Here is a 25,564-nt window from a genome sequence, read left to right on the forward strand (position 1 = left end):
TCTGTAACTTAGATGGGGCATGGTTCTTGAGATAGGTGCTTTCAAACATTTATGAAATATCCTCTAGAGATGCCATGAATGTTTAAGATGGGAAAACGTCTTTACCTGGTTAAATAATCCAAGCAGTTCTCCTTAGACAGGTGATGGCAGCTGAAGAACCTTTCATTTATGCTTATTTTTCTCTTATTTTCTGCATTCAGTTAACACTAAAGTTCTGTGGATTTCTCCTGTTTGTTTATTAGAGAATAACTTTGTGAATTCAGCAATGACTTTTATGAATTAGGAAATATAAATGCATCTGGACTTTGTGGACTGTCTGACATGATTTTGATGTGCAGGTTATTACACATCAGTTGAAAGCTTTGAGAGTGACCTACGGGAAATGTGGTTTGGATTGTACACGCGCTCTAAAGGCTCCTTGGACTCTTCAGGCTTTGAACATGTCTTCCATGGTGAGATAAATATTTTCAACACATTGAAACACAATAGAAATGACACATACCAAAAGAATTACAAGATAATGCAGGTAGGTAATGACCTTGTGATCAAAAGTGATCTACAAGTTGAGATGAGGACAACATATAGATATTGGTAAAGCCGGGTTCACGTTGCATCTGATCCCCACGTTAATGGCGCAATAGTGGATTATATCTTAAACCCTGGAAAATGGGATTCTGCTATTTACGCTGATGGGGCCATTGACTATAATGATGCAGTTGGAGGCACTGTGTGCTCTGTCGGCCATCATTTTCATCAGCTTACACCTAATTCAGGCAGGCCCCAAAATGCAGCAGACCACGTCTCAGTCCACCTTAAATAGGTGGATATGACTGAAAATTATGTCCGACAAAGCACAAAGCGACCCCGTCTTTATCATAGCAGTCAATGGTCCCATCAGCGCATAAGCCCGAATCCTGTTTTCCTGGGATTAAGACATAAGTGCTGACGGAGCAACTGGGGGGGGGGGATCAAATGCAATGTTCCCAACCTAAGAGTTGCTATTATAAACAACACAAGCAGAGACATGAGGGAATAACATTCAGATAGACATAATTTTCTACTTTGAGTCAGTGGAGAAATTACATAAAATTTCTGTGGTTTAAGGTATTTCAAATCCCTGGCAAAATCCGTATAAGTAACATACAGATTTTTACCTGTGATTTTGCTTTGGTTTTCACAAGGATTGCACCTAATACACTGCAAAATACATTGTTCCGCAGATCAGTTTGTACTGCCTATTTTTACGAAATCTTATCCACAATGCCGAAACTGTAATACACAGTCGATTTTACACTTGAAAAATTCAGACGGAAAATCCCCACATTTCTGATCTGTGTGGATGTACCCTAAGACTGCACTGTTGCTCCAATCAATTATAAATGTTTTCTGAATGCAGGGGAAATTCACAAAGGAAAAATATCTGGATTTCACAGCTGGGTGAATCTTTATCTGCTGGAGAAGGCTGGTGAGATTAACTATCTGAGCTACAGTTCAGATGGACCGGTAGGTGTAATACATCTGTCAGTAGTTAGTTGGTTATAGTAATTATGCTTTTACTTTTATGTTGCTGTAGGTTCTTTACAATCAGCTATATTTGTAACCTAGTGATTATTCGCTCTAAGGGAATCTGTCACCAGGGTTTTGCTACCTAATCTGAGAGCAAAAAAAGTTACAAAAGCCATAACAGAAGAAAAGTAAAGTTAATAAAAATAAAACAGTCAATGGTGATAGCACAGGGTGTCACAATGCTACAAATCCACAATGAAGTAAATAATAATAATAATAATAATAATAATTTTTATTTATATAGCGCCAACATATTCCGCAGCACTTTACAATTAAGCGGGGACATGTACAGACAATAAATTCAATACAAGTTAAGACAATTCAAACAGTGACATTAGGAGTGAGGTCCCTGCTCGCAAGGCTTACAATCTACAAGGAAATGGGGGGACACAGTAGGTGAGAAATGCTTGTTAATTCAGGTCTGGCAATTATAATAGGGATTTTCATATAAAGCTGCATGATCCGGTATCAAATGCAGTTATCATGTGCATGAAGGGTGTGGAGACAGATGAATAGTAGGGTGCAGATTCAGAATAATATTTGGAAGGAGGGAACAGGGCAAAGTTAGCTTGCTGAGTAGTTGATGTGGTAGGCTTGTTTGAAGAGATGGGTTTTCAAAGCGCGCTTGAATAGGTCAGGGCTAGGTATCAGTCTGATCGTCTGGGGAAGTGCATTCCAGAGAGCTAGTCTTGGAGACGGAGGTGCGAGGTTCGGATTACGGGGGATGTTAGTCTTAGGTCATTTGTAGAACGGAGGGCACGTGTAGGGCGATAGACAGAGACGAGAGAGGAGATATAAGGCGGTGCAGAACAGTGGAGAGCTTTGTGGGTGAGAGAGATGAGTTTATACTGGACCCTGTAGCGAATAGGTAGCCAGTGTAATGACTGGCACAAGATGGAGGCATCGGTGAAGCGGCTGGACAGAAATATGACCCTGGCTGCCGCATTCAAGATGGATTGGAGAGGAGAAAGTTTGGTAAGAGGGAGACCGATCAGAAGAGAGTTGCAGTAGTCCAGACGAGAATGAATAAGAGCGACAGTAAGAGTCTTAGCAGTTTCAAAGGTGAGAAAAGGTCGGATTCTGGAGATGTTTTTAAGATGCAGGTGACAAGAGCGACTGAGTGATCGGATGTACGGAGTAAAGGAAAGTTCAGTGTCGAATATGACCTCAAGACAGCGGGCATGCTGCTTGGGAGTTATGGTTGAACCCTCCAGGGTTATTTCGATGTTAGGTAGAGTGAGGTTAGTAGAGGGGAGAAACACAAGAAGTTCAGTTTTAGAGAGATTTAGTTTCAGATAGAGGGAGGACATGATGCTAGAGACAGCAGACAGACAATCCTTGGTATTTTGAATTAGGGTAGGGGTGATGTCAGGGGAAGAAGTGTATAATTGGGTGTCATCAGCATAGAGATGATACTGGAACCCAAATCTGCTGATTGTTTGTCCAATAGGGGCAGTGTATAAAGAGAAGAGGAGGGGGCCTAGGACTGAGCCCTGCGGGACCCCGATAGTAAGGGGACGAGAAGAGGAAGAGGAGCCGGAAAAAGATACAGTGAAGCAGCGGTCAGAGAGGTAGGAGGAGAACCAGGAGAGGGCTGTGTCCTTGAGGCCTATAGAGCGGAGCATAGTGAGGAGGAGCTGGTGATCCACAGTGTCAAATGCGGCAGAGAGATCCAGTAGAATCAGCAGGGAGCAATGACCTTTCGATTTAGCTGTTATTAAATCATTAGAGACTTTAGTGAGGGCAGTTTCAGTAGAGTGTAAAGAGCGGAAACCAGATTGTAAGGGGTCGAGAAGAGAGTTATCCGAGAGATAGCGGATTAGACGGGAGTGGACCAGGCGTTCCAGGAGTTTAGAGATGAAGGGAAGGTTAGAGACAGGTCTGTAGTTAGCAGTGCAGTTCTGGTCCAGGGATGGCTTTTTAAGTAAAGGGGTTATGATGGCATGTTTAAATGAGGAGGGAAATATACCTGAAGAAAGAGAGAGGTTAAATATTTTAGTCAGGTGAGTGGTGACCACTGGTGAGAGAGACTGCAGGAGCTGTGAAGGAATAGGGTCACTGTTACAGGTTGTAGGCCGAGCAGAAGCGAGGAGCTTGGAAACTTCTTCTTCTGAAACAGGCTCAAAGATGTCTAGTGAGCTTGAGGTGCGGCAGGGAAGGGGATCCAGGCACTGAGGAGATAGGGCTGAGATATCCTGATGTATGTGGTTGATTTTTTCTAGGAAATAAGTGGCCAGATCCTCACTGCTGAGGTTGGTGATGGGGGCCTGTACTTTAGGTTTCAGGAGGGAGTTTAAGGTTTCAAAAAGTCGTCTTGGGTTGTTGGATAGTGAGGTGATGAGGGTGGTGAAGTAGGATTGTTTGGCCAGATGAAGGGCAGAGTTATAGGTTTTGAGCATGAACTTATAGTGGATGAAGTCTTCTGCTAAGAGAGATTTTCTCCACTGCCGCTCTGCACACCTCGAGCAGCGCTGAAGAAAGCGTGTTTGCGTTGTGTGCCAGGGCTGCCGTTGTCTGTGTCGGGTCTTTCTGCGTATAGAAGGTGCTGCTTCATCTAGGGCATTCTTCAGTGTATTATTGAAGTGTGACAATGCTATGACTGGACAGGAGAGGGTGGAGATGGGGGCTAAAGATGTGTGGAGATTGTCCCTAAGCTGTTGGGTATTAATGGTACGTGTATTCCGATAAGTGTGGTAAGTGGGGGTGTCCCGGGTGAGGAGACAATTCTTGACAGAGAAGGAAAGAAGGTTGTGGTCCGAGAGCGGGAGAGGCGAGTTAGTAAAGTCGTGCAGCGAGCCGGGACGGGAGAAAACCAGGTCCAGAGTATTCCCGTCCTCATGTGTAGGAGAATTAGTAAACTGTGTGAGGCCGAATGAAGAAGTTAGAGAAAGAAGATGAGAGGCAGACTGGGAGAGCGGATCATTGATGGGGATGTTAAAGTCTCCCATGATGAGGGTGGGGATGTCACAGGATAGAAAGTGAGTAAGCCAGGTGGTGAAGTGGTCTAGAAACTGGCGGGAGGAGCCTGGAGGGCGATAAACAACCGCCACTCGTAAGGAGAAAGGCTTAAAGAGTCTGATGGCATGTACTTCAAAGGAAGGAAATGTAAGTGAGGGAACCGGGGGGATGACCTGGAAAGCACATTGTGATGAAAGCAGCAAACCAACACCTCCACCCTGTCTGTTCTCAGGTCTGGGGGTATGTGAAAATTTCAGCCCACCAAACGAGAGAGCGGCAGCAGCGGTGGTGTCTGAATGCTGGATCCAGGTTTCTGTAATAGCCAGAAGGTTAAGGGAATTAGAGAGAAAAAGATCGTGAATGTAAGTCAGTTTGTTACACACAGACCGTGCATTCCAGAGAGCACATTGGAAAGTGAGAGGAGAAGGCATGCACTGAATGTTAATAAGATTAGCAGGGTTTCTATATGCAGCTGGAGGAGAGTAACGTATGCTGGTGGAGGGAGGCCCAGGGTTGGGGGAGATGTCACCTGCAACTATTAAAAGGAGAAAAAGCAGGTGGTGGGATGATTTGTATGAACGTTTGGAGTGCTGCATGGAGGTTTTGGATGGTTTGGTGTGGGTAAGAAATGTCAATAGAGCCTCAGAGTTATACATGGGAGAGGGGAAAAGGGAGGGGTGGATATGCAGAGAGTGCACAGAATGTGTAAAAGAGCAGGCGAGTTGTTAAAAAGCAGAAGTGAAGACAAATAAGCAGCAGGGTAATATGATCAATGCATATGTAGTACGACTGACCAAGAAGCAAGCGTGCATGAAAAACTTATGCACCTTACCTGTCTAACTGCATTGTCTAACTGCAAAACACTTGATCCTGTTGCACTTAATATCTGTTGCACGCGTGCTATCCCAGCCATAGCTAAATATATAAGAAATGAAATGTCTGCTAGCTTCAGCCACCAAAAGGCCACAATCAGTAATTAACCAATTAGCACAAGGCCAGAGCAGGCATTACTATGCAGGGTAAATAACTAATGCTGGACAAGGCCATCAAACAGAGAAAGGGAAAAAAAAAAAAACAAAAAAAAAAAACACCTTTCTACACTTCAAAGCACAAACCAAATAGATAAAAAAAAGAAAGACCCACCACAGGAGTGATAATTACCATAAAAATATCTGGCAATATATGATGCAGTTCACACTTGTCAGACAGCACACATGGATGATGGAATGAATTACCATAAAAATATCTGGCAATATATGATGCAGTTCACACTTGTCAGACAGCACACATGGATGATGGAATGAATTACCATAAAAATATCTGGCAATATATGATGCAGTTCACACTTGTCAGACAGCACACATGGATGATGGAATGAATTACCATAAAAATATCTGGCAATATATGATGCAGTTCACACTTGTCAGACAGCACACATGGATGATGGAATGAATTACCATAAAAATATCTGGCAATATATGATGCAGTTCACACTTGTCAGACAGCACACATAGATGATGGAATGAATTACCTGTGTGAAGAAGAGAAGAGAGGAACATCAGCTTCAATGCATTGTCTAACTGCAAAACACATGATCCTGTTGCACTTAATATCTGTTGCACGCGTGAGCCCGCACGCGTGCTATCCCAGCCATAGCTAAATATATATGTATATTATATGTATATTATATATGTATATTATATTATATATATTATATATATATTTATATATATATTTATATATATTCATTATATATATATTTATATATATTATATATATTATATATATATTATATTATATATGTATATTATATGTATATATTATATGTATATAAGTAAAGGGTACAGGTAAGTACCGAGACTGCAGGAAGGTAGTGGGGTTTGTTTCGTTTCCTCCAGCCCAGATCTTATAAGTGGCCTATGGCCACAGAATAAAGTGAAGGAAAATAAAACCCTGCAGGAAGAGTTTTGGGCGTGTTAGTTTGGGTGAGAAATAAATAACAATTAGAAAAAAATAAGGTCAAAAATCAAATGTGCTATCAAGGAACCTTACATAAACATTATACTAGATAAAATGTATCCTTTATTATGCCTATTAAAATACAAGACATAACCACACAAAAAAACAACCAACCGTGCTGCCTGCCATGGCCCTACAAAAAGCACCCTGATTGCAAACTACCTAACAGCGGAGGTTGGCACCCTATACACAAATGAGATTGGCGCCCCCGCTCCTCATCGGCTGAACCCTAATTCTCCTATATATCCCTGGACTGGTGCAACATGTGGTCACTCAACTAACCATCAAAGGAGTGTAATACAGTGCAGGAGAAGAGTATGTCACCACGGAACAGACGGACCAACAGTTAAAGGGAGGTTTATTTACAAGGAATAACACTGGCAGAATTAACAGTGTAGATGTGAATATAATATGAAAACAAGTTAAGCAAGCAACCAAAAAGTATCAACAGGATTGAACAGTAATAAAGGTAATTTTCCTATGGGGGAACTTATCAGTCTGCAGAGGTCTTGATTGAAGGGTCACTTTTCTCCAACGTTGTGGATAAACAAACAGTAGACGGCACCACTGCACAGGATCAATTGTTACATGCTAAAGAGCCATAGAAATGAATAAAGAAAAAAGAGGCTTGTATATATCAGGGATCACTGAAAAATGATTACAAAACAATGCTTTATTGTGACACCAAGACACACTGTGTAAACATTAAAAACACTTAAAAATGCACCAATGCAATAATGATAGTACCAAAACCCATAAGAGTGAAGCTCCCGCAAAAACCCCACATATAAAGTGCATTGTACAAATGAGCAATCGTAAAATTATTGTGGTACAGACAATTCCACTTAATGAATGCACTATGAATACATTGCCAATTTAAATGAACCTGCACTGCAGAGGCTGGATGGTAAGCACATCAAGTAACACTTTGCTACTTAAATATCATAGAGAATCTCCCAAAAATCAGGGGGAGCAGAGCGCCACATACAACCTGAATGATGGAGGCAAATGCCTGCATTGATTAAGATCAGCAAGAAACGCTCATGCAGTAGGAGATGAGAGGCATAGGGAAAAGCAGGGGCACAGAAACATGCCCGACGTTTTACGCCAGAGAGACTGGCTTCATTAGATACCACACCAGCGCCAACAACTCCAGCTTAAACAAGCTGTAATTATCCGGATTTCTTTCTGAGTCATGTAAGGAGCGACTGGCGTATGCGATGACACGCTCCTTTCCGTCGTGCATCTGCGAAAGCACTGCCCCGAGTGCTTGTAGGCTTCCATCGCTATATAAGATAAACGGCTATGTGAAGTCAGCATAGGCCAACACAGGGGCCTCTGTCAGGGCTTTCTTCAGGGCCTGAAATGCTCTCTCTTGGTGCTCTCCCCCAGTAAATGTTTCTGTTCTTCGCAGAGGAGGGAACCCCTTTCAACAATTCCAGGAGGGGGTTGGCGATGCGGGTAAAGTCTTTCACAAAGCGCTGGAAGTATCCTGTGAGTCCCAGGAATGCTCACACATCCTTCACGGTTTTTGGGGTTGGCCACTCCTGCACCACAGCGATTTTCTCCTGAGAGGGCCTTACTCCTTCAGCAGAGACAACATGCCTCAAATAGTCAATCTGAGTCCGAAAGAGGTGGCACTTTTGGGGTTTCACCTTCAACCCGTACTTTTGCAGCCGACTTAGAACTTGCTCGTCTTTGTAGATGTTCTTCAATGATGGGAGCAAAGATGATGATATCGTCTAGGTAAATCAGAGTGGCTTCAAAGTTCAAGTCTCCCAGACATCTCTCCATGGGGCGCTGAAACATTCCCGGGTCGTAGGCTAGCCCGAAGGTCATGCGGTCGAATTCATATAATCCCATCGGAAGAATGAAAGCTGTCTTGACCCGATCTTGTTTGGACATGGGGACCTGCCAGTATCCACTAGCCAGGTCTAGCGTGGAAAAATATCGGGCTTTTCCCAGTGCCAACAGGGACTCCTCTATCCGTGGCAGTGGATACGAGTCTCGCACCATACAGGCGTTGAGCCGGCAGTAATCTACACAGAAGCGTAATGTTCAATCCTTCTTTCGCACTAAGTTAAGATGATGGGGGCAGCCCATGGGCTCTGGCTCTCATGGATCCCTCCTTTTTCCAACATCTGCGACAGCATTCCCTTTACTTCCTGATACATTTGTGGGGGTATCTGGCGATATCGCTCCCGTATCAATGTCCCATCCCCAGTGGGTATCTCGTGGGTGATAGCCGTCGTGCGCCCAAAATCATCTTCATCTTTTGCGAATACCTCCTGGTATTTTCCCAACAAGGCTTCCACCTGAGGAACTTGTTGAGAAGGCAGTTCTGAGAGTTCCACCCGCATGTGCTCTAGTATCCGTCGGCCTTCTTTCAGCAACCTGGGATCTGGGGTGGCCTCTGCCTTTACAGTCACCTGCCATGGGTCTTCCGGCTTTGCAGTCAGCTGTACTGTTTCAGATGGTACCAACTCGTCCTGCACGCCCAGGATGTGGGCCACTTCCCCCCCTTGGAGGCAGAACCACGTCAGACTCTCCCAAATTCACACAGCGCACTAGAACAGTGCCATCCCGCACAGTGGCCAAGGTCCGTGTGACCAATATCCCTGACGGTAATTGACCAGCTTGGCTGGGTTCCACTTGGACCTCCACTCCTTCTAGGGGAATACCTGCTTGGACAGGCAGGGGAAGCACGGTCTGTCCAGGGGGCAACACTCGATTCAAAGAAGTGGGGGTGATGATCTTGCCTAGTTCTTTTCCGCTGCTGCATATTTCCCGAACCTGGGCTGTCCGTATCAGCTGCTGAAAGACCCTCTTCTGTGGGGTCTGGTCGCTCCGTTGTCGCAGGAATTGGTCTGGAGACTCATTGAGAAGAATACTCCTGAGGTCTTTAAGCACGTTCATGCCCAGGGTTACGGTATGATCCCTAGCGGCTTCTACATCTATCAGCACTACTCCTTTTCTCCCCACATCTTTTCCACAGACTTCTATGTTCAGCCATACCACCCCTGCGACTGGGATGGGTAAATGGTCGGCCGCCGTAAGCTTGATGACTGGGCCCCATTCAGGCCGCAGCGCCTCCGTGAAGTGTCTGCGAAAAATATTTTCGAGCTTGGTGGTCACTTGCAAACCGGTGTCTATCAGGCACCGCACAGCTCTTCCATTGATTTTGGCCCAGTCCAGGGGGCACATGGAAACAAGGCTGGTGGGACTCTTTTCACTCCTCCTCTGCTCTTCCCGCTCTGGGCAGTGTCCCTTGTGCTCGGAGCCACCTAGTTTAATGGAGGCCGTGGGGATGGTTGGCTCCTCTGGGGACACCAACGGGCAATGTGACCGGGCTCTCCACAAGTATAGCATGTGAGGGGACATCTCCTCTGGGTAGCTGCAACTTCTCTTCGGGGGACAGCTCCTCTATCTCGCACCAGTGAGTCGGGCCTCTCTGCCTGGGTCCTCCTGGAAGCCGCCATTTTTTTGCGGAACTGGCTGTTCTCCATTCTCAGGTCTTCTACCCATCAGGGGACTTTGTCTGCGGGGGTGGTTGCCTCCCTGCTCCGCACCTTTCCCACTGGCCCTGTCACGTCTTATTCCTCACTACCAACTTCAGAGAAGGTCATGTCTGACTTTACCCGCAGGCGCTCTTGCATAGCCTGCTTCATCATTTCGTCACGCAGCCCTGTCACCATCTGGTCTCTGAGAACCATGTCTACTGACCCTACGCCTACCTCGACCTTCTGTTTAATAGCAGTGTGGAGCTCTTGTAGGGCGTTCATAAACTGAGTCATGGTCTCCCCATCTCTTTGTACCAGGTGGAACAGTCACTTACGGAGTTCCCCTATGTCGATGGGGTCCCCATGTGTCTCCTCTAGTATACGCAGCACCTTGTCCAGAGTGTTTCTTTCCCGGGGGGGCCTATGCATGACAGAGTCCCGTGCCTTCCCCTCTAGGGCCATCAATGCAATCTCTGCCTCTAATGCTGGTGCCAAGGGGTGCATCCGCAAAAGCCCCTGAATTCTCTCCATCCAGTTCCACAACATCACATTGTTCCCCATAAACCTCGGCAGATTATTCAACATGGCTCCCAGGGAAATGCTAGTCTTGGGGCCTTCCCTGACTGCTTGGCCCGCCCCTTCCACGCCTTCGTGTGACATCCTGTCGACTACGCCAAGTGTAATAAAGTGCAGGAGAAGAGTATGTCAGCACGGAACAGATGGACCAACAGTTAAAGGGAGGTTTATTTACAGGGAATAACACTGGCAGAATTAACAGTGTAGATATGAATATAATATGAAAACAAGTTAAGCAAGCAGCCAAAAAGCATGAACAGTATTGAACAATAACAATGGTAATTTTTCTATGGGGGAACTTATCAGTCTGCAGGGGGTCTTGATTGAAGGGGTCACCCTTCTCCAACGTTGGCGCTGAATCACCAGCAGTGCTTGTAGTCTGAAGTACTCTGTATCCTGTGCCTTTAACAATATCCAACCAAAATATGTGGGGTTACTGCGGGAGCCAGAGTGGCATGAGACAAACGATATCCCCTATGCTCCAAGTCCTTCTTTCCAACTCCACAGTGGTGCTTCCCCACCGGAATCAGGGGCTCTGCATTAACACAAGGGTCACCAGAACTTTGTACGTGGTATAGTCTCTCTAAGCAGGTCACAGCCCTGTCACCGAGCACAGTCTCTTTGCAGGGATAAGTCTTATCGCAGCACACAGTCTCTTTGTAGGGAAGCGTCTTGTCAGAGCACACAGTCTATTTGCAGGGAAGCGTCTTGTCACAGCACACAGTCTCTTTGCAGGGAAACGTCTTATCACTGAGGTGAGCGCGCAACCTTCCTGTCACTGCAGTACCTAGCTTCATGTACTAACGGTCCGCAGTCTTTGCACACGGTCCCTCTGACTCTGTTTGTTGTACCGGAGATCTCTGTCTCTCCCGGTCTGTGTCAGCGTCCTGCTCTCTCTGCTGTCTGCACCAATCTGAGGAAAGCGCACACTGTTTTCCTGCTCTCTGCTCTCCTCCCATCCTGTTCCTGGCTGCTGAACAGGCTGCTTTTGTCTCCCCTGGCGAACCTGCTGCCCTGCTCAATGGTTCCGGGCACGGAGCAGAGAAGGCATCTCCCCCTCGGCTCTTCCTGTACTTCACCCCCTTACAGGAGCATATAGAGGTTGCCAATAGAAGGTAGTTGGGCAGGCAACAATAAAGCAGTGTGCAAAAAAGTAGTGATAATGACACAGACAATAAAGTGACATGTGCATAACAAATGATTACCTAACTATACTGTTCCCTGTAGCTGTATGCCTTCCTGTCAGCGACGGTTGGCACCCTACTGGTCAGCAAAATGGCGCCCCTACGTCACGATGGCTATCCCTTGAAATCCCTGATATATCTGATCAACATTGACAAGGGTAGCAAACCAATGCAATAGACATATGAGACATAAACTGTGTCAACAACAACCCGATAACATGTGCAGCAGAAAAAATTATAGTAAATCATATTGATAACAGTAAGTAAAAGGTACTCAAGGTTGGTAGCTGATAAGGAAAACCTCTGTGTGTCAGTTTGGGCTTCCAAGGAGACAGAGCAGGTGGTCTGCAGAGCACTCCCTGTGTGAGGCAACACAGGGTCAAGCGGAGCTCAAAGGTCTGACACCCCCTGCATACACAGCAGTGCAGTCGCTCACGGCAACTAGCCCGGACTGTCTTTGTTTTCGCGGCTGCAATCCGGAAGATACAGCGTGTTGTGCACTGTGTGAGTTTTGTTGGATATAAAACACATTTTGTTTTGAACGTGCTTGGGTCACTGCCTCATCACTACACAGCGTGGACACCGCTGCACTACATATGGTTGGAGAATGTTGGCAGTGTGAACATACCCAAAGCGTGCTGCATGTCGTATATTAGCCCTGCAATGCTGCAGCTTAAGCCGACTGATAAGATGGAGGAAATACTGAGACAGTTGGCCGCCTTTCAAGTGCGACAGCAGAAGTTGTAGGAGGAATAGCAGCAGCAGCTACAGGAGCAGCAGAAAACCAACATTTTAATTCTGCAGCAGATTGCGGTTCTGCGAGAGGCAGGCTCCCCAGCAACCATATACTGATAGCAAGCCCAGTACAAGGTCTGTTCAGCGCTGAGGAAGGTGACACCTGAGGACGACATGGAGGCTTTTCTCACCATCTTTGAACGCACTGCGGATCGGGAGAGCTTGCCGGTGGCTCAGTGGGCTAAAGTGGCCAACTTCTTGACGGGAGATGCACAGAAGGCCTACCTGGACCTCAGTCAGGACGATGCCCTGGACTATGGGAAACTGAAAGGTGAGATCCTCACCAGACTCGGGGTTAATACATATGTGCGGACCCAACGGGTGTTTCAATGGTCCTTTTCCGAGACTCGCCCTGTCCGATCTCAGGCCTATGACTTGTTGCAACTGGTTAAAAAATGGCTCCAGCCTGAGACATTAACCCCATTCCAGATGGTAGAGAGGGTGGTGGTCAACCGGCTGGTGAGGGCTCTGCCAGCAGCCATACAGCGTTGGGTGGGGCAAAGGGACTCGGGTACCCTGGACCAGGTGGAAGGACTGATAGAGCGGTATACAGCCACTCAGGACTTTATGCGGGACACTGCTCCGCTTCAGTTGTCATGTAAGGCTTCACCAGCTCAGGAGCCTGAGAAAAGTACACGACCCTCCACTGGGGCAACACCGGACTGAGCCCGTACTGAGGCGTTATCTCGAAAGGAGAGTGATAATAGACCCGTGTCCCCTAAATTGTCTCCATGGTTTCCTCGTGCTGCAGTTGTTAAGTGTTGGCGATGCCAAGGGCCCGGACATGTGGTTGCCAACTGCCCCATAACAACAGAACCCATGGACTGCGGGTATACCAGCAGGGTATCTATGTATGCCCAGCCTGTCTGCACTGCCACTACAGACCCTGCCAGTAGCGAACATCAACTGTGCAAGGTAATCGTTAATGGGTACCAGATGGATGCTCTCTTGGACTTTGGGAGCTTGGTGACTCTGGTACATGGGTCCCTTGTTGCTGGGGACAGTCCTAATGGACGTAAGGTGGGGGTGGTGTGCATACATGGGGACCACCGAGAGTACCCGACCGCAGAGGTCACGTTCTCCACCCCGTGTGGGGAAATAAAACATGTGGTGGGAGTGGTAAAGACTCTTCTGTATGGGACTGTTTTGGGAAGAGACTTACCCCTGTTCTGGTCCATCTGGGAGACCAGGGTTAACCTTCTCAGGGACAATGGTATTCTGGGTGCCGAACCCCAAGATCCCGAGTCAGAGACACCTGCCATAGGGGTCGCCAACCTAGGGACAGGATGTAACCCTGATAGGTTTCCCTTAGAGGTATTGGCAGGAGAGGTCGAGATGACTCCACCAATCCCTGAGCTGGAGTTGTCCTCTGGTAAGTTCGGGACAGCTCAGCTCCAGGATCCCACTTTGACACTGGCACAAGAAAGAGTAATCGAGGTAAATGGGGTGGCTCAGCAACCGGGTGCGGAGATGGAGTTCCCACGGATGGTGATCAACCAGGAGTTACTGTACAGGGTAGTTAAAATCAGGAGTGAGGTGGTAGAACAACTGGTAGTGCCCCAGCCCTACCGTCAGGTGGTGCTCAACATGGCTCAAACTCACATGCAGTAGTAAAATCCGCCCGGGGTCACCAACACATATTGGTAGTCGTATACTATGCCATCCGGTATCCAGAGGCGATACTACTCTGCCACACCTCGGCTAAACTAATAGCCCATGAACTTTTTGCTATTGTTTGTCGCCTTGGGCTACCCAAGGTGATCTTGACAGATCAGGGAACCCGTTTATGTCTAAGGTAACCAGGGAGCTGTGTAAGCTGCTCCAAACTAAACAGCTATGTACGTCGGTGTACCGTCCACAAACCGACGGGTTGGTGGAGAGGTTTAATAAGACCCTCAAAGCCAAGATAATAAAGGTGATCGCCAAGGATGGGAGGGATTGGGACATGTTACTGCCCTATCTAATGTTCACCATCCGCAAGATACCGCAGGTGTCCACAGGGTTCTCCCCATTTGAGCTATTGTATGGCAGGCACCCAAGGGGACTGCTGAATGTAGCCAAAGAGATGTGGGAACAGGAGCCCATTCCACATAAGAGTGTCATCGAGTATGTGGCAAATATGCAGGATCGGATTGCGTTCATGCGGCCCATAGTAAAGGACCATCTGTTGGATGCCCAAGTCGCTCAGAGCCACACGTATAATAAAAGGGCCATGGTCAGGACCTTTAAAGAAGGAGACCGGGTGTTGGTACTAGTACCCACCCCAGAGTGTAAACTCATGGCCAAGTGGCAAGGGCCTTATGAGATACGGGGGAAAGTGAGGGAAGTGAATTATAAAGTGTGCAAAGCCAGAAAAGGGAAACCCGAGCAGCTGTACCATGTAAACCTGCTAAAGGCCTGGAAGGACAGGGAATGTTTGGTCAAGGAGGCGACTCCAGTCGTACCAACAGGGGTCCCTCTGGCACTGGCCAAGGACACAGCAAGGGGTCAGGTTAAAATAAATGATGCTCTCACCAAACAGCAGCGGCGGGAGGCTCGGTCCCTCATGCAGAAGAATACGGATGTATTCTCAGAGCTGCCAGGGTGGACATCGGTGATACAACATGACATTGTCACTGAGCCCTGGGTAAGGGTGCAGGTGAAACCGTACCGAGTGCCAGAAGCCCGAAGGCAAGCCATCACGGCCGAGGTGAAGCAAATGCTCCAGTTGGGAGTCATTGAGGAGTCCCGAAGTGACTGGGCCAGCCTCATTGTCCTAATCCCAAAACCAGATGGATCATTACGCTTCTGTAATGCTTCAGGAGGTTAAATGAAGTGTCAAAATTTGACCTCAATCCCATGCCATGGGTGGACGAGCTATTTGAGAGACTGGGGGAGGTCAAGTAGTTGTTTTCCCGGCTGCTGTGCACTGTGTGAGTTTTGTTGAACATTAAACACGTTTTGTTTTGAACTTGATTGGGTCACTGCCTCATCACTGCAGAGCGTGGACACCGCTGCACTACAATGTGCATATACAAAACTTATAGTATCCACAGTGCAGAGACATGTGCATAAGAGTAACAGAAGGATAAGAATTCTCATAAATGTAAAGTATGTAAGTCTCTGATCACTGTGTTAAATACACTACACATTCATAATTTAAACTCCAATATAAAGTAACTAGCCTTGCAAGTGGCACAAAGAGTCAATTTTGTGCAAAAAGATGCAAAAGGAAGGCCACATGCAAAAATAGGAGAAAAGAGAAAAATACATCTACCCATAGTAGACCATGTCAGAATGCCGAAAAATTGGCAGCCCCAACGCGCGTTTTTCTCGTGGGCTTCCTCAGGGAGGCTGTTTTGCATGTGGCCTTCCTTTTGCACCTTTTTGGGTCATTGTAGGAGAGGACTGTTTAGGAGAAGCACACAAACCGACAGTGGTTAACAACATGCTTACCAGTACGCTTGATCTCTCTCTCCTTCAACCCATGTGAAAATCACTACTTCATAAAGGAGTTGCTACACAGCACTTCAGCACCAAGTATCTTAGCAAGTCATGCCAATGATGATTACATTCAGAATTGTGACCAAGATCACCTTGGGTGTACGGTCTTCCGCAAGACCAAAGAAGATAATAGTACAGCAATGTCATTTGAAGATAGACTGTTCATAGAGATGATGGAGCAAGAAATGGTGCAGGACAAAACGAAGAGCTGGATTGCACCTCTACCCTTCAAGCCTCAAAGACAACGCTTGCCTAACAACAGAGAACAAGTTTACAATTGATTTGTCTCCCTCAGGCACAGCTTCCATATTAGACCAAAGATGAAAGATCATTTCTTAACCTTCATGGAGAAGATATGTAAGAACGGTAATGCAGAGTTAGCACCTACACTTCAAGAATTTGAGGACCACTGGCACCATGGTAAACACATCCACACAGCTCTACAGCTAGAGCAGTCGAAGAATATAATTATCCGAGCTGTACAATGGGAAAACTGTGCCAAAGAAATCGACTGTTTAACCAATCAATGACCAATACCAAAAGATAGTGTTCTGAGGAAACTCAGAGCAGCAAGAGAACTGCAACTCTCTTCCAACTTGGATATGAATGACGTAGAAAAATACCTAAGTGTACAAGGGTGTACTTGGACATTCAACCCACCACATTCTTCACATATGGGAGGTGTATGGGAGAGAATGATAGGTGTCGCAAGGAGAATCCTCGATTCAATCTTCTTACAGGAAGGATCTGCAAGACTGACACACGAAAGCTTGACAACATTCAAGGCCGAAGTGTCAGCCATCATAAACGTCAGACCGTTGACTCCAATTTCCAGTGATTTTGATGACCCAACTGTTCTCACCCCAGCCCTGCTGCTTACGCAGAAGACCGACCCTAAAGCTACTTTCACACATCAGGTTTTCGGCGTCAGGCGCGATCCGGCGTCGTGCCGGAACGCCGGATCCGGCAAATGTTTAGTAAAACCGGATGTGACGGATCCGGTTTTCTGCCGGATCCGTCTTTTTCTTGACAGACAAAACCGGATCCGGTTCATCCGTTTTTCTATCCGTTTTTCGATGGATTACGCCGGATCCGGTTTTTAAAATTGACCCTTGTGGCCTTCCGAACGGGATTGGCTACTGGAAAACTATATATAGCATGTTCCTACAGCCCTTCTTTGACAGGTTGTCGAGGAGAAAGTGCAGGTTGGAGAGAAGAGCAAGTTACTGGCGAAGATGGATGTTGTGATTGGAAATATTTTGAAGAATTTGGCGGATTTTATAGCGGAGGCGAATCGTTTGAGGGTGATTGTTCTGGAGAAGGAGAGAGCGAGACAGCAGCGCATCAGGCATCGTAGACAACGTTTGTGGATCCACCCCATCACAGCCAAGAGAATGACGCGTGGGGTCTATTCTACACTCTGCATGGACCTTCGACGAAACCCGGATAAATTTTTTGGATATGTTCGGATGAAAATGGAGAATTTTGATTACTTGGTGGAGCGCATTGCACACCTCATAAGAAAAGCAGACACCTATTGCCGCTTCTCTGTTTCACCCGCAGAGCGTCTGATGGTGACTTTAAGGTAAGCCACATTTATTGGATGTGATCGCATCAGAGCACACTTTCACTGCAATCTTGTTGGTGGTAGTTTGTATCTCCAAGTGTTATAGCTGAGTTTTGGTATGTAATGCTGTGATTTTAAACTAATTGATTGTTTTTTAATTCCCCACAGATTTCTTGCAACTGGAGAATCCCTTTCGTCACTGCATTTCCAGTACAGACTCGGGATTTCCACCATATCAGGAATAGTGAAGTACACATGCCGTGCACTGTGGGACTCCTTAGCTGAAGAGTTTTTACCAGAGCCCACAACAGAGAGGTGGATTGAAATTGCTGACAAGTTTCAACAGATATGTCAGTTTCCCAACTGCTTGGGCGCTGTGGACGGGAAACATATCCGCATTGTAAAGCCAGCCGGATCGGGATCGGAATATTTCAATTACAAGAAATATTTTTCAATTGTCCTCATGGCCATCGCTGACGCGGAATACAAATTTATTGCTGTGGATATTGGGGCCTATGGCTGCTCTAATGACTCTCAAGTTTTCAAACTGTCTGCCATGGGGCGTAAACTGTATGGAAACACCTTCCAGTTCCCACCATCTAGACCGCTGCCGCAAACATCTGGTCCACCTATGCCATTTGTCTGTGTAGGGGATGAAGCCTTCCAGCTGTCAGAACACCTTTTGAAACCGTACTCTAGCAGAGGATTGACAAGACCAAAACGCATTTTTAATTACCGCCTCACAAGAGCAAGGAGAATGGTTGAATGTACCTTTGGTATTCTGACAGCCAAATGGCGGGTCCTATTGACTGCGATCAACCTCAAGACAGAAACTGTTGACGAGGTGATCAAAGCTTGTGTGGTACTCCACAATTTTGTTATCTGCAAGGAACCCATTTCCATTGAGGACACCTCTGAAGAAACCACCTTGCAAGATTACCATGACATTACCACTAGAAGTTCTGTGACGGTTTCAGTAACGAGGGACAATTTTGCACTATACTTTATGTCACCTCAAGGCAGAGTACACTGGCAGGATGACAGAGTGTGAAAGATTTGTGCCCTAACCAAACTTGTGTACCTTCTGTACCAACAGTATATACCTTTGCCAACCAAAGTTGGCTATCTTGTCTCTATTTTTAGCTTTAGGCCACAGGTGTGTACCTGGTTGTGTTTTATGCAAAGTATTTCACCTTTTAACAAAAGTTGTGTACATTGTTATGAAATCACCAACAATAAACACAACTTTTTAGGTGAAATACTTTGCTTCAAACACAACCAGGAACACAACTGTGGCAAAAAGCTAAAATTTACCCACAGTTATATACCTGGTTTTGAATACCTTTTTACCTTTTAAATACCCTTTATTTAACCTTTTTTTTAAACATATTTCGCCGCAGAAAGAAATGACAGACAACCAGTGTAAACAATAATTTAACTTTTATTTAAAATATTTTTTTGTTTCTAAACTGTTTTTAAAGTTAAAAAAACTTTTTTAATAAAGGTTTGAAAAAAAACTGAGCATTTTTATTACAAAACACATCATAAATCTGTGTAGTGTGGGGTGGAAATACTGCTGGAGGGGCTGCGGGACACTTCGACACTGGGAGTGTGGAGAGAGGATTGGGATCGTGGTGGGGAAGGAACAGTTAGAGGTGATGGTGTGGAAAAAGCTACAGAATGGGTGGACATGTGGGAGGCAGAAGAGGTGGTGGGCGGTGGAGTGGAGGGTTGGGCAGGGACTGTAGGAGCAGATGATGTTGATGGAAAGTTGTATGGGGAAGGAGTTTGGTACGGGGAAGGAGTTTGGTACGGGGAAGGAGTTTGATACGGGGCAGGTTGCTGGAAGTGGGGAGATGTCTGGTACTGGGGAGGTTGCTGGTACTGGGGAGGTTGCTGGTACTGGGGAGGTTGCTGGTATGTAATAGGAGGGGGAGAATGGAAAGTGGCTGGAGGGGGTGCAGATGTAATAGGAGGGGGAGGATGGAAAGTGGCTGGAGGGGGTACAGGTAACCTGTTGTAGAGCACCGTGGCACGAATGCATTACATGCATCTGCTGGGTAGGAGATAGTGTTGCCATGCGCTCCACAACAGACCTGAAAAAGGTGTGGTTTGGCGAAGATCTTGCTTCTGAATGCATGGTTTGCAGAAGTGTCTTCACCTCCAGAATGCTGGAGTTGATCTGCTGAAAGCCTGCGGAGATTTGCTCTGACAAGACTTTGAGACAGTTCTGGAAAGATGCATTCAGATGCAAGAACTCTGGTGCATAACTCTTTTCCTGACCCCTCTGCCGCTGCCGCCCAGTACCCGCAGGTGTACTAGAGGTGGCAGGGGCAGAAGGGTGGGGTAAAGGGAAAGCGATCTCCTCACCAGCAGCTTCATGTAATGTAGGCGGCCACGATGCTCCTGTGCTGGTGGATGGGACAGATGGGTCGAATGTGTGGGAAGGTGCAGATGTACCGGGGCAGTCGAAGTGTCCCTCGGTGCCGGTCTCCTCAGGGATCGCCTCAGAAGGGTCCAATCGTGCAGGCTCCCGAGTGCTGCTCACCGTGCTGTGGAATAAAGAGAAAAAAAAACAATTAAAATAGTGACATGGTATGGCCCTGGCTGAAAAAAAAAAAGTTACATCTAAACATTTTTTTGTCACATGTGGTGTGTAATATTTACCTTCTGGTGAGCATTGTCTCCCGGAGGAACGACAGGGCTCGTGCGTACTTGTAGTTGCTCCTGCGTCCTCCAGATCCACTCGGGGCCCGCATCTCTTTATTGAACTCCTTCTTGAAACGATCCCTCACAGACCGCCACCGCTTCACAATTCTCTCCCCTGAAACGAGAAAGGACAAAGTGGTTAGTATACAACATCAGTGTTTCCCAAACTCCAGTCCTCATGGTCCCCAGGGGTCATGTTTTCAGGATTTCCAAAGTAAATAGAAATCCTGAACACATGATCCGTGGGGACCACGAGGACTGGAGTTCGGGAAACACTGGTTTAAATCAAGCAACCGGTACTGTATATACTTACGCTCTTTAATCTGGGCTCGAGCTTCGAGGTCCTCCCAGCGGTCCACAAGGAGCGAACAGATTTCCTCCCAGAGTCGTCGGGTAACGATCAGGTCAGCGTGGCGGCGGTCAGCCATATTCCAGAGCGGCTCCCTTTCTCTGACGAGATCGATGAGGCGGTCCACATCAATCCCTCCATCCTCACCGTCAGAGTCGGGAGCACGCTGTGAAGGCTGTTAAAGAAAAAGACAAAAATAACATAATTAGCCTCCACAAAAGAAATGAAATAAAAAGTGCAAAAAAAACAAAGCAAAAATATTTATACTTACACGCTGGTGACCGCCGCGTTGCTGTCGCCGACGACCCTGGGAGGCACTGCGAGGACCTCTTGGCCGAGCACCAGATTGGGAAGACTAGAGAAGAAAACAAAAAATGTTATGTCTTTGGATGTAGGCATTTGTTTGCTGTGTGTGGTCTGCAGAACATTGTTTTCTATGTGTTGTGTGTAGTGTGATGTTGTGTTTCTGCGTTTGATGCAAAAAACTTACCAATTGTGAGCCCACTCCAGGTGTCTGTTCACCCCTTCCTTCTTCTTCTGGGAGCTCCTCTTCATCTTGTGATTCCTGTTTTGAAATAAAAGGCAATGAATAGACATATATTACAGAGATGATGGATTTTGGAAATAAAAACTTACCGTCAAACGCTGACGATGCGAGGGAGGGCTCCCAGAAGAAGATGTGCTGTCTTCCAGCTGGCCACACTCCATGGCTGTGGGTGGTGTTTCTGCTGCTGCCATTGCTGCTGCTGCTGCATCTATTGGGCGGCTGTTGAATAAAGAGAAACAAAGGGCCAATGAATATCTTGATATTCCATAGCCCTAGTTTGGAAGAATGGGGGATTTGATAATTACCGTCTCTCATCTGCTGCTGGACTCCCCTCCCGTTGTTCAGCATGCTGCTCCATTTGGGGTGGTGCTGATGGTGCTGCTGCTGCAGATGTCTGCTGCCTTCTCCTGCTCCTGGTTCTTGGCTTGGGTGGCATGTTGGGTGTGGCTGAGGGTCCCACTGTCTTGCTTTTATATATGTCTTGTGGGCAGAGCTACTGAGCATGCTCAGATCAAAGAAACCGGATCCGGCCGCCGGATCAGGCGCATTGCGGCGCTCATAGGCTTTCATTGTATGAAAAAGCAGGACACGCCGGATCCAGCGTGTCCAGCTTTTTCGCCGGAGACAAAAAACGTTACAGTAGCCGTTTTTTCCAGACGCCGGATCGCGTCACATTGCCGGATCCGGCGAAAATCGGATGAAACGCATGGCCATCCGGCTCGATCCGGCTCTAATGCAAGTCAATGGGGGGGAAACCGGATCCGGCATTGCATTTCGCCGGATCCGGTTTTAGTCAAAAGCGCCGGATCGCGCCTGACGCCGAAAACCTGATGTGTGAAAGAGGCCTAATTGTTCTCCACCTGGAGAATTTAATGTTAAAGACTGTTACAGGAGTCGATGGAGACAAGTACAGAGTCTCTCCAATGCCTTTTGGGACAAGTGGAAAAAACAGTACCTGCCTACACTGCAACAGAGGAGAAAGTGGCAAACCAGCAAACCTAACCTCCAGATATACCCTGTTTCCCCGTAAATAGGGCGCCCCCCCGAAAGTAAGGCATGCTAGGGGGAGCACTGTGCCTGCTAATATAAGGCACCACCCCGAAAATAAGGTATACCTTGCTCTGTGCATGGGGCATGCAGTTGTGTCTCGCTCCCGCTGTCCCCGCTGTCCGGTGAACGCCACTGCAGCCGCGCTATTCGCAGGAGTTAATCACAGCCTCGGAGCTCTGTGCCGATCTCCGCCCTTGAGCCCTGCGCCAATCACAGCGCAGGAACCATGGGCCAGCTGACATCATCCATAGCCTCTGATTGTTCCTGGACTGTGAATGGCCCAGGGCTCCTGTGCTCTGATTGGCCCAGGGCTCCTGCGCTCGGATTGGCCCAGGGCTCCTGCACCATCAAAGCACTGAAAGCAGCAGGGGGTGCTGTATTGGGGACTGTAAAGGGATGATGAGGGCTGCAATGGGATGATGGGAATATTTGGGGCTGCAAAATGATGATGGGGCTGCTACGGCAAAGGAACTGCTGTGGGTGATTGTTACTGTAGCGTACAGTGTCCAGAAAGTGTGTGGGAGCCATTTTAGAGCCCTTATATTTTGTGGCCCTGTGTGGGAGTCACGCAATTACAGTACCGTACCGTAGTGTGTTACTTTGATTTGTTGTCTGCTTTTCTGCTGAACGGTCTATATGTCTGAATACTGGTTTTACGCTACAGAACGTTCCTTATGTAAGGGTAGAGCGCGCTGGAATGTTTCTCATGAAAATAAGACACCCCCCCCCCCGAAAATAAGACAAGGTGCAACTTTCGGAGCAAAAAATAATATAAGACAATGTCTTATTTTGTGGGAGACAGGGTAGTACTAATGAAAGACTGTCAGTCTCGAAGAAATTAATGGCCATTAGGTCTCATTACCCAGGCATTCCCAAGTAAGGATGGAATTGTACGTAAAGTGGAAGTAAAAATAGGAAAATAAGGCGAGACCAAATTGTTCCTCAGGCCAGTAGGGGAACTCGTTCTGCTGTTCTCGTCCAATAAACACAATAGTGACGTCGGCTGACGTCAAGCGGGGAGTGTTCTGTCCAGCCATATAATTGCTGTCTAGAAGGTCTAGTCATATTTTATGTCTTCGATTATTACAGACATTGTATTTTTGTGTGTATTAATCCTTCATATATTTCATACTGTAAGGTAACAGCACCACCTGCTGGCCGTTTAATGCATAGATTCTAGTTTAATTTGCAATGTATTGTGGGATTGTTGCGGTTACATCATAGTCTTGTTTATGACACTGTGAGGGGAACAGCAGCCTTTATTCCTCCACATGTCTTAGGAGAAACTACACCATTCGTGTTCTTCATGCTTCTTAAACAGCCTGCTCAAAGCATAGTTGGTAAGCACTATCTAGGTGTTATAATCCTGTGTTTATAACATTTGTTGTATTAAATAGGTAATCATCAGCTATGTATTACCTCATGGTACCTATGTATTACCTCATGTTACCTATGTATTACCTCATGGTACCTATGTATTACCTCCTGGTACCTATGTATTACCTCATGTCACTGTGTATTGCAGACTATCTGTATTTTATGCTCTGTGCAGTTTCTCAAAGAAGACAGGGGGTTTAGCTACATGTCTCATTGCACACCCTGCTAACGTGTATGAGGACAGTATAGCAGCTGTGTTACAATCCTGTCATGTGAGAGGCTCAGAACATACAGCACTGACACTTGGATCATGCTCGCAGCAGAGCAGGAGCCGAGGATTATTCGCATATTGCATCCGATGCTCTCGCATGAGAGAATCATCTGATGCTATACGCTAGTGTGACACCGGTCGAATTAGTAGATCTGCAGCAGGTAAAATAGTTTTTAATAAAGAAATCAGCACCCAGTAAAATAAGTGGTACATCACTGGTATCAGGGTCTCTGTCCCCACATCACGCTGCTCTAAGATGGGACACCAAAAGTCTGCTGACAGATTCCCTTTAATGACACACAAGTACAACGGTGGCCATACTTACGTGTTATATGTTTGAAGGTGTCTAAGCTCTCCTATAAAGCAGATGTCGGTGATTGGAAGCGTCAGGCATGCTGGAATCCAACAAGGCCTATCCTTTTGTTTTCAGATGTCTGGCCGTGGATTATGTTATCTACCTATCCTTACTGAGAATTCATACATGCGTGTCCAAGTGTGCATGTGTATTGGGGGCTCTGGAGTCTGGTGGAATACTTATCAGCCTAACAAGTGATCATTTAGCAGTAGAGATGAGCAGATTGATTTTCAGGACTCTGATACAGCGTCCAGGTCGGTAGTACCTGGCCGCTAGACGGCAGGCTTGCAAATCTATTATTTTCTGTTGTCTCTGGCACCACATTTAATTCGTTGGGGCTGGCTTGATGTCATCTGTATGACATGATGCATATATGAGGTCACACCAGCCCTGGCTATTCAATCCCTGCCCGAGGACACCCGAAGGTGAGATTCGCGGGTCTCCCTTCTATTGGTCAGGTACCACCAACCTGGACGCTGGACCAGAGTCCCGCAAATTGATCCCTCATCTTTATTTGACAGCTATCTAATGTTTATGGCCATCTTAACTCAAGCCTATTCTTAACTATTTCACATTCCTGTAGTCCAAGAAGTATCGTTTCTCTTTGTGGAGACTGACATGTTAAGCATGCCGAGATGAGGAGACTTAAAGCCGCAATGCTCCTCTGGGAAGTATGCAAATTGTCTCTTCAGAGAGGAAGAGGACTAGAACTCCAGTGCCACCTATTGGAAGTAGCAATCCTAAAATTCAATGTCATTCCTTTAAAGGGAATCTGTCACCCCATTTTTTGGCCCATAAGCTGCGGCCACCGCCATCAGGGGCTTTTCTACAGCATTCTGTAATGCTGTAGATAAGCCCCCGATGTACCCTGAAAGATAAGAAAAACACATTAGATTATACTTACCGGGGGGCGGAGTAGGGTGCGGTGGGTGTCGCGGTCAGGCCCGGTGCCTCCCATCTTCATACGATGATTCCCTACTAAAATTTAAGAAGGGACTGGATGCCTTTCTTGAAAAGTATAATATTGCAGGGTATATACACTAGTTTCCTTGATATGGCGTTGATCCAGGGAGCTAGTTTGATTGCCGTATGTGGTCGGGAAGGAATTTTTTTCCCCAATGTAAAGCTTACTGTTTGCCACATGGGTTTTTTTTCCCTTCCTCTGGATCAACATGTTAGGGCAAGTTAGGATAGGATATGGGTTGAACTATATGGACTTAAAGTATTCCTTCAACCTTAATAGCTATGTTACTATGTA

At 46.6% G+C, this 25,564-nt stretch overlaps 1 protein-coding gene across 4 annotated transcripts in view; it reads left to right on the forward strand.

Moving 5' to 3' along the window:
• The window catches only part of LOC141091287 (uridylate-specific endoribonuclease D-like), a 144,860-nt gene that overhangs the window by 41,069 nt on the left and 78,227 nt on the right, over positions 1-25,564 (forward strand). For 3 of the 4 annotated variants that reach the window (XM_073576770.1, XM_073576774.1, XM_073576771.1), the window contains 2 exons: positions 339-452; positions 1,397-1,503. In XM_073576770.1, coding sequence (XP_073432871.1) covers positions 339-452; positions 1,397-1,503 — 221 coding nt within the window. The remainder of the gene's footprint in view (positions 1-338; positions 453-1,396; positions 1,504-25,564) is intronic. The other variant, XM_073576773.1, reaches the window with a different exon arrangement.

The sequence above is a fragment of the Dendrobates tinctorius genome, unplaced genomic scaffold (assembly GCF_039654945.1).
Source record: "Dendrobates tinctorius isolate UK_male_01 unplaced genomic scaffold, ASM3965494v1 ptg000051l, whole genome shotgun sequence".
NCBI lineage: Eukaryota > Metazoa > Chordata > Amphibia > Anura > Dendrobatidae > Dendrobates > Dendrobates tinctorius.